The 10,101-nt window shown below is 35.4% G+C and overlaps 1 protein-coding gene across 1 annotated transcript; it reads left to right on the top strand.

The window, feature by feature from the left end:
- Positions 1–7,184: 7,184 nt before the first annotated feature.
- LOC110856517 (group XIIA secretory phospholipase A2) lies at positions 7,185–8,465 on the top strand. The gene is made up of 3 exons (XM_022105000.2): positions 7,185–7,430; positions 7,563–7,719; positions 8,238–8,465. The coding sequence occupies exons 1-3, from the start codon at positions 7,281–7,283 to the stop codon at positions 8,339–8,341; spliced, it is 411 nt and encodes a 136-aa protein (XP_021960692.1). The 5' UTR covers positions 7,185–7,280; the 3' UTR covers positions 8,342–8,465.
- Positions 8,466–10,101: the final 1,636 nt, after the last annotated feature.

Raw genomic sequence — 10,101 nt, 5'->3', positions numbered from 1 at the left:
TTCGATTGTTTAAGGTGTTCCTCAGACCTTTGGCTCCACAGTCCATTCTCCGTTTGTCGGGAATTCATTGCTTTTCTTAAATTTTCGAGGATAATCTTCTCAACTATGCCTGAAGAATTTTCCAAACGACTAAAAAAATCTGCAGCTCGTCTCAGATAAAGCTGTTGTTTTAGTAGTCAAAATCCATAAACACAACCAGAAGAGTGGCTTCAGGGCTTTGCACTCGTTGCTGATAATTACCAACGATTGAAATTTCTAGATTTTGTTTTTACTCGCCTGCGTGTTAGGTCGTTGACCTGGATATTTTCGGCATAAAGTAATTTAGCTTGTGAATTTTAGTCATTTTTGAGACTTTTCTGGACGACGACCCATCTCACTTGCAGCTAACATATTTTAACAACATTTTTAATTTGAGTTTGTGTAAGAGGATTTACTCGACTTGTCAGGGTGTCGGTTTTGCGAAAAACATTTTTTTTGGGGGAGGGACTGAAACCTTCCAGAGGATGACCGCCCCACTAATTTGTATTTTCATATAATTAAAATGGAATTAAGTTGACGATATGTTGGAGAACGAGCCACAATGCATCCGGATAATTTCAATTTGCCCATAACTGTCGTTTGTGACAATGTTCGTTCCGAAAAATACTGGAAATTTCTTGTGAGTTTTTTGACCGATTGTTGTCAGCCAATCAGTGTTTATGAAGATCTAACAACCACTCTTCGAGAATAAAATTTCATAAATAAAAAAAACTTTGGGGCGCTGATCCAGGTCAGGTTTAAAGACGGTCGAAAGACTAGGTAAATGTGTGTATTTTGGTCAGAAATAGACAAAGCTAGAAACTAGTTATTTTTTGCTTCGAATGGTACATACATTTGTTAGGGAAGGTTTTGTCAGAAACTGATATCCTATAAGTATATGAATAAGCAATTTTTCGAACTATTCCAGGGCATACCAAGTAACAATCAATATAAGGAATACTAAATAGGTTAATGGTAATTAAACCGAAACGTATTTTCACGTAGTCAGAAGTATTTCATTGATAAGCTTGAAGAACTTCTGTCGCTAAGGTATGCAACAAAATGATTTCGTAAATCTGAGCAGCAATTGTGTTATCCTATGTATTATAATTTGGTTTGCGTAACATTAACAACTTTTAAGGGATTTAATAAAGATTAGTTTGCAAAACAATCTTGAAAACTATAAACATGCCCAATTGTAGGGTAACTTTGAAAACTAACTGACGTCGAATTTGATTCAATGTTCACACACTGACAATTCGATGAGGCCAGAGGTCTCGTCCCTATCTGGATGAAACCACGATAATTATGTAGCCTTATATAAATAACTGAACAAGTGTTTCAGGATTTTTCATAATGCTCAGTTTCAGATAAATTATTACGGACTCCGTGAGCTAGAGTTTCCATTATTATGGTGACATTTTTCTCGCGAGGGAGAAAAATACAGCTTCTGGCTCGAGTTTTCCATCATAATTTTGTCTAAACTTAAATCGCGTGGGCATGAAGTGGTCTTATTCGATTTTGGCTGGACGAATTTTAAATTGTTCACACAAGGAAATAATCGGACCTGTGTTTTTGTAGTTTCCTAAATGCCGACGCATTTTAAGTTTAAACTAAATTATGGTGGAATCCGTGAGCGAGAATTTTCATTTTTACCGTTATATTTTTCTCGCGAAGGAGAAAAATACAGATTCTTGCTCACGGATTCCGTCATAATTTCGTTTAAGCTGAGCATTATGAAACATCCTGAAGCACGTTTAATTATTTATTTAGTACCACATAATTATCGTGGTTTCGTCAAAATAAGAGCGATATCGCTGGCGTCATCGCATTGTGAGTTCTCTTCCTTTTCGGATATCTTAAATTCAGCTAGACTTTTTAATCCTCACCCCATCTGAAGCCTCCTCATCAAGCAGCTGAGATGAATGGAACCCGGTCTCCTTAAATCTCAAACAACTGGTGAGGAGACCTAGCTACTTGACAATACTAATGAGGGTGGGCCAATAATGCCTTGCAAAAAGTAAGAAGCAATGGAAAGTATGAAGGGAGTTCAACCAAATCTTTTTGCATGATTACAAGACTCGAACACATTTAGGAAATTGTGATGTTTATCAACTTCAAATGTTAACAACGTGGACTCAGCTAAAGTTTCAAAATCTACCTCGAAACTAGTCAAACCGATTTTCCAGCGTTCTATGAGTTTTAATTGCCGCGAATCTGTTTTAATCAGATTTAGAAATAATTCAACCAATTTCTTCTTAAATGTTCACTTTGCATTGAACATTTCAAACACAAGATCAAGAGCTTGGGGCACCTGTTTCCTCCACCAGATTTAAATAGGTTCCTCAACCGCTTCACCTACTTTAAAATCTGACATTTTTTTTAGCAGACATTAAACTTTGAAAATTTAGTACAAGCGAAGGTGTCCAACTAGGAAGTAGAAAAACTCATGTCTACCTAAATGTTTTTGAGATTGTTTATCGTGCAAAAAATGTTGATTTAAATCAGGTTGCCTCTTTTATTGGACACAGGATTTGACTCAAAAATTGTCGTTCCCAGTAGATACTTATCTTTCGGCATTCACAATAACATCTTACGTGAAAGTTTATGTTGATAATTATGTGGTACTAAACATAATTATCGGTTCAAGCCTTAATTATTTTCCAACATTGGTCACTTCATTAAATGATTATCGTTTGCTAGTTTGTTAATTGCTTAAAATTTTGGTTTGGTTTAAATAGTCCTCCTTGTCATTTACTCGGCAAGAAAGAAATTAATGCTCTGGTCACCCGTAGATAATCTAGTGGCACTTATTCGATGGCATTCACCCCATGGCTATGCAGCTCAGGTAGAAATTTTTCTGGCTAGAAGGTTCCAAAATACGTGCCTGCAGTCCTAACTTTAAAATATTAACCCATACATAATATTCGATCTCTAATAAGCATTAAAACCCTGCTTATTCGCGTGCCATTGCACTAATAATAACAATAATACCAATAGAAATATTACTAATATAATAGTAATAATACTACATAATGATCGCCCCGACCTCGACAGTTCTTCAATTCGACATCTTGTGATTGAAGTGTGCTTATATTACTTAAAGCTTCGCTGTATATCTACATATGCAGCTAAAAGTTGAAGAATTTTTGTCCCACTATTTTAATAAAATCCTTCCAGGGTTAGAATGATTTCGGTGGTAGTGGAATTTGTATATAGACTATTCAATTTTCAGGGCAGACATAACTTCATTAATGAACTTACCATGTTTCTGCGTTCGCTCAATCCCATACGTATCCATTGGGTACAAATCCATAACAACAATAGTCGTTGTACGGTTTCCTGATGATTCGATGGCTATATTTCTTGTGAGTAAACAATTGGTCCTCATAATTTATGACTCCATAAGATATCTTTCTCCCCTTCTAATTAAATGAAGTTCCTCAAAATCTGGATTAAGTATTCTGTTCTTCCTGTGCCATTTTCAAGTGTTCTGCTCCTCATTTGTTTCTAAAACCAAATTCTCCTGTTAGTCTAAGATCTGAATATTTGTTTCCTTTTTGACTTTAAGCGATTTAAATATTCTTCTCTTCATGTTCTCTTCTGCAACTTGAGTTGTCCGATCTTCTTGTGTCTTTCTAAGACCTGAGTGTTCTGCTCTGCTTGTGTCTCTCTAAGACCTGAGTGTTCTGTTCTGCTTGTGTCTTCCTAAGACATTTGTGTTCTGTTCTGCTTGTGTCTTTCTAAGACCTGATTGTTCTGTTCTGCTTGTGTCTTTCTAAGACCTGAGTGTTCTGTTCTGCTTGTGTCTTTCGAGACCTAAGTGTTCTGTTCTGCTTGTGTCTTTCGAGACCTAAGTGTTCTGTTCTGCTTGTGTTTTTCTAAGACCTGAGTGTTCTGTTCTGCTTGTGTCTTTCTAAGACCTGAGTGTTCTGTTCTGCTTGTGTCTTTCTAAGACCTGAGTGTTCTGTTATGCTTGTGTCTTTCTAAGACCTCAGTGTTCTGTTCTCCTATCAGCTTTTACGACCTGACTGTTCTTCTTGTGTATTTGTAAGACCTAAGTGTTCTTATGTACCTGTGTATTTCTACGAGCTGGGTGTCACGTTCTTCCTTTTTTCTTTGACTCAAGTGTTCTTTTCGTGCCATCTAACACCAAGGTCTTCCGTTGTTCATGCGACTTAATCGGACTGAAGCGATTTGTTGTAATCGTCAGTTTGTTTTAGTTAGACCGTACTTTTCTATATTTTTTAAACTTTTCTTCCATTAAAAAAAAATAAAAACAATAACAAAAAAATTTGGCGGCGCTTCGCGCCGCCAAGTATTCTTCCACCGCCGGCAAGTGTTCTCCCAACGTAGTTGGAGGATGGGTAAGAAAATGCAGGTATGCCCCTCTCATATTTAGCACAAAGCACGTAAATAATTGCATATGTATTGGGTGAAAATGATTACAAAAATGACGATTATGTAAGTTTAGATTAGCATATTAAATTTGAGGAAATCTTGTGTGACAGATTAGCTTCCGCGGAGGGCGACAAATACAAATATTTTATCGCCTCTATTTCTGATTTTTGGAACTTTTCCTAAATTGGTGAAGTAATCGCATTTTTATATATACTGTACATAAGTGCTTAAACACTAAACTTTCGAAATGTTTAGAGAACATCATTCACGCATGATCAGTCCTGATTGGAACTCTTCCTAAATTGGTGAAGTAATCGCTTATTTATATATAAATACTGTACGGTACATACGTAAGTGCTAGAATACTAAACTTTCGAAATGTTTAGAGAACATCATTCACGCGTCACCAGTCCTTTAAGTTAGTCCTCAACTTATTGTTAGATGTGCTTGTATTTATGAAGGAGGCAAATATGTATCCCTTCACAAAATGGTGTCCAATATCCCGCACTGGTGCAATGATTAATCAATCAAATTAGATACATGGGGCAGCCATGGACATATAACTTATAACTTATAATTATGACGTATGACTTATTTTATAAGTTATAAGTCATAGAAACGCCATAAGGCGACGTATATTTATAATTATAAGTTAAGTTATACGTCATAATTTTAAATTATAAGTTATATGTCCATGGCTGCCCCATGTATCTATTGTTTATTCATCGGTTGAGCTGTTTTTGATTAAAAATAAGTAAAATTTTCACTAATTGTTAGAAAAACATCGATTACGTCTCGTGTAAAGCTGGCAACCTGCGCCTATACGGGCCCTGGCCTGGTGTTTGCTGCCACCTTACACCAGCGTCGTCGGTATGCTTCCCCGGGTTTTGGAGGTATTGGGGTTTTGCGGGCTTTTGTGGGTTTGGACAAAAATGAGCACGGGTAGTCGGCGTAGTCGGGATTTTCAAATTTTATAAAGTATGATAACCGGGCTTTACTAGTATTTCAACAAGGTCATAAGTTTCTAGAATTGAATTAATTAACCACTTTATTGCAAAATTACTGATTATCCGTATTACCCACCTACCTAAATCCGGTATCTCAATATCTGGGTTATGTATTGGTGCATAAATTTCTTTCAAAAAGCTCATTTCCTAGTATACAGTATATACATACATATGTACAACACAACCTATTAAATATTGATGTAAATACGCATACAATGAAAAAATCCCAGGAAAAACTGATAATTTTTCAATTTTTATGACAAACTCTGCGTTAAAGCAATACTCCTTTTTGTCATGTATGACAAAAAGTAAGAATTATTTAATTCAACAAAGAGATCCACCACTTATTTTAGAAACTGGAGTTCAGTATTTTAAGATGTTACTATGGTCAGTGTGTGTTGATTGAATCCATTTTTTTGGCGGGGGAATTACCCTGGGGGGCCATATGGATTTATAACATGGTGTACATAGTGCACATTGGGACATATGTATATTTCTCTGGAACGGGTGGCTGGATCCCCACAAAATTTTTTGGTGGTAATCTATGTCTAAGTACCTCCACCCCTTTTTGGTGTTTTTCGGAAATTCGCATTTTGAAATTTGTAAAAAAATATTTCGAAAATTCGAAAAAACCAGAAATTTTTTGTTTAGATTTACGAATTCCATTTGTGCTTACATTGAACAATGGTGATCAGATTTGATAAAATATAATAAAACTACACTATTTAATACTGCTGGAGTAAAAATAGCCTCTATTATAACACACTGGTAATGTTAGTCTAACATGAAAATCCATGAAATCTAACATCAAGTTGAATTGAACAAAAAATTATTTAAATGTTTAAACTTCATAATCATTTTGATCAATATTTATAAATCATATTTTGTCATAGTTGTTCAATGTGAGCACAAATGGAATTCGTAAATCGAAACAAAAAAATTCTGGTTTTTTCGAATTTGCGAAATAATTTTTTCACAAATTTCAAAATGCGAATTTCTGAAAAACACCCAATAGGGGTGGAGGTACTTAGACATAGATTCCCACCAAAAAAATTTGTGCGGATCCATCCACCCGTTCCAGAGAAATCTGTGTCCCAATATGCACCATGCACACCATGTTATAAATCCATAAGGACCCCCAGGGTAATTCCCCCGCCAAAAAAATGCATTCAATCAACACACACTGACCATAGTAACATCTTAAAATACTGGACTCCAAATTCTAAAATCAGTGGTGGATCTCGTTGTTGAATTGAATAATTCTTACTCATACATATGTCACCCACATGTTGCCATTGTTAATTATATTTGGAACATACATACGTGAGCGATTATCTTTTAGTATAAGCTGACTGTCCGTTCCACGTGATGATTACTCATCCATGCCTTCTGCAAATATAATTGACAAGGTCGCATACGTAATCCCAGCAAATGGGGGACAGATGTGTGAGCATAACAGGAATATATGGCTTTAACCCTGAGTTTGTCACGGGACTGAAAACTTACCCGAGTTTTTCCCGGAATTTCTTCATTGTATCCATATTTATATGAATATTACATGCATAAATTATATACTTTATTCTAGAAAATACTTAAATTTGCTTGAAAGAAATTTGCATATGTAAGCATAACCCAGATTTCTCTGAATTAGATTAACACACCGGATTTTTGTAATCTGGTATGAGTTTGTCACATCTTGAAATGATATAGAAAGAATGAATGAATAGAAAGAATGACGAAGAAAGGTTCAAACTAGTACCAAAAGTAAAACATTTGTTGAAAACTTAAAATAATTTTTTTTCTTGTTTTACAGACAAAAAATTATAAAGCTCTTGCATTAGCAAATTTTACAAAATGTCCAAACTTTTCTTGTTTTTGACCGCTGTCCTAATTTTCTTCAATCTTACTTCTGACGTTGAGGGCTGTACTTGGTGTTCGGGTGGGACTCGGATCCCTTCAGGGAACAGACCAACTAAAAATGGGTGTGGATCCGGATGGGAAAGCGTAATTTGTTTCATTTTTTAGCGTAATTACAGAGTGGGGGTGGATGGGTTGTATAAAATTAGGCTTTTTTGATCACGGAATATATGGTCGGATCTCAGTAAAATTTTAAATTCTGATTCTTACTTATTTCAGCAAGTTCTGAACCGACTAGTGACTCCTAGAACGATCGCGTGTTGCAATTCGCACGATTTCTGTTACAACGATTGCTCAAAAACGAAAGCCATTTGTGACAATGAGTTCTCAAATTGCCTCAAGAACATTTGTGACAATTATAGGAGCGAAGGAATATGTGAGTATTTACAGTTTTGATTTGTTTTTCGTTATTATTATTAAATACTTGTGTCGAAATGGAACCTTATTTCGAGCCACTGGGCCATTTATTAACCAATTTGTACCCTAAAATCATGCTAAAAATTATGAATCACATGACGCTAGTTTATCAGTTAACCAGTTAACCCTTTAAAGAAAAATTATTGACAGCAAAGTTAAATTTTTTGGAAATTTTCTCTCCCTTTTCCTTTAGCGAATACTTTTCTTCAATGCATTGAAGAAAAGTATTGGCTAAAGTCATTTATTGAAAAGGCCCATTGCAATGGGCCTTTTCAACTTAAAAATAGCGTCATGTGATTCATAATGTTTGGCTTGATTTTTTGATACAACTCGTTAGATAGTTTAGGTGTAGCTTGGAAAAAGATTCCACTTTTAGTGGCGATGAAGATGTGAAAAATTTAAATACGATGAAATTTTAAATTTTAAAATTATATTACATTTCTAACCTTGTGTTTTTTTATACAACTGCATTTTCAGGCATAAGAGGAATCATGAACTTTTTTGTGGACAAGTTGGGTTGCTCGAAGTATCAAGGTGCTCAAGCAGAAGGGTGCAGATGTCAGGCTCGGACGGGAAAATAAGTTTAAGACAAAAGATCACCGGGTTGCTAGGACAAAAAAATAAACAATGGAATTCATATTAAATTGGATAGCATAATAAAACCAAAATAATAAATTAACGCCACATTTAAGGCGGCAAGCAATAAAAATAATTAAGAGTAATTAAGTAATGATCTTAGAATGTAGGCTGGTTTGTCCATAAACCGTCCTTATAATTAAAGACAAGAAGAACCATGCACCATGGGAGTACAGCGTCAAACAGACCACGTGGTTCAAGGAATTACGGAACCGCTGTGGGAAAAGTACACTTTGTCCGATCCCACCGTCCCAAAAATCATAATCATCGTCATCCCAAAAATCGTATTAAAGTTAACTGACAAAGCATCAAACTCCTTTATTTTATAATTTTGATTGGTACATAGTTCAAACATGTGTCCTTGCTTCATTAATCAAATTAAGTCAATTTCTGTACCAACGTTTAGGTTCTTGACAATGAGGTATTCCAAATTAGTTTAATTCCATATCCCAACTAAGATTGAGGATATTGAGACTAAATGTCATATTTTTCCAATTTGTCATAAATATCGGACATACTGGAATCGTGACAAATTGAACGATCAAATTGACAAATATTCCATATATTCGCTTGACATGGACAAGCTCCATTCTTAGCCATACATATCTTCGCTATGAAGCCAAGCATTCCTTGCCAAGAATAGCAGCATATTCCCCAAAAATAAGAGCTGCAAAGGTGTGCAAGGTGGTGTTAACTAAACAATGGCAACGACGACGACGACCACTAACTACACGTCGTAAATCAAAGTATTTATGTATTTTATCCCGTTTTGTTGGAGTGAATGGGGGGAGATAAGTCTTCCTAGATCATTATCGATTACAGATTTTAAGGTGACTGGGGTGAGGGCATACATAATTAATAAATTTACACAGCACAATAGTAAACATAGCATTCACTTATAAACATATTTAAATATGCAGCATCTGAATGAGGTATACATACATATTGATACCAATATATCAGCTGAATATAAACTCCGTTTCACACTACTTGATCTCACCGCGACACGAAAATAACATGGGATTTTCATTGTTCTTGCCTGTGGCTGCAAACTTAAGTAGTGCGACACGGAGTTTTTTTTTATATTAAGCATAGTAGAATTACATACATACATACACGTTGTGATCGTGTGATTCACATCATCAATCGACAATAGTTATTGGGGTATTAATTATATACCTATGTATTGATAAGGAGAAAGAGTTCTAAGTTGAATCCAATAATGTCATACCACCAATCCAAAGGAATAATCAGCGTGATGAAAATTCCTTCGTTATCGGTCCGTTCTTTATCAGTGGTTCAAAAGACAGCTTTTTACACTTTATATGCTGCAGTTCCAAATCCAAGCTGCGTAATTGACAACACTCCACTCACGCCGTACACCCCCACCGTGTAAACCTTCACTAGCTAACGTTGTCTGGGACTTTAGAAAATTTCTGGTTCTGGTATGCGCTACATAATTATTTAGATTAACTGGTTCAAATTTTACATTATTATTAGTTTTTACTCCAGCTCCAGAGGATACAGATATCTGTCCTTTCTCAGGATTTTCCACTGCACAATCAGATAATTTACATACATATTTAGGTATACCATTAAGAAGTTCGGGTTAAGAATACCTATGCATACTTGATAGGATAAGATCAAATTTATTTACACATATGTTTCTAATTGCACTTTCAGAAATTGATATGGATAACTACAA

The sequence above is a fragment of the Folsomia candida genome, unplaced genomic scaffold (genome assembly GCF_002217175.1).
Source record: "Folsomia candida strain VU population unplaced genomic scaffold, ASM221717v1 Fcan01_Sc016, whole genome shotgun sequence".
Classification (NCBI taxonomy): Eukaryota; Metazoa; Arthropoda; class Collembola; order Entomobryomorpha; family Isotomidae; genus Folsomia; species Folsomia candida.
This window is presented reverse-complemented; position numbering and strand designations above follow the sequence as displayed.

Coding starts and splice junctions, on each gene's coding strand:
- LOC110856517 (XM_022105000.2), top strand. CDS start 7,281: ATGTCCAAACTTTTCTTGTTTTTGACCGCTGTCCTAATTTTCTTCAAT. Junction 7,431..7,562: donor GTGGATCCGGATGGGAAAGC/GTAATTTGTTTC, acceptor TACTTATTTCAG/CAAGTTCTGAACCGACTAGT. Junction 7,720..8,237: donor TTATAGGAGCGAAGGAATAT/GTGAGTATTTAC, acceptor CTGCATTTTCAG/GCATAAGAGGAATCATGAAC.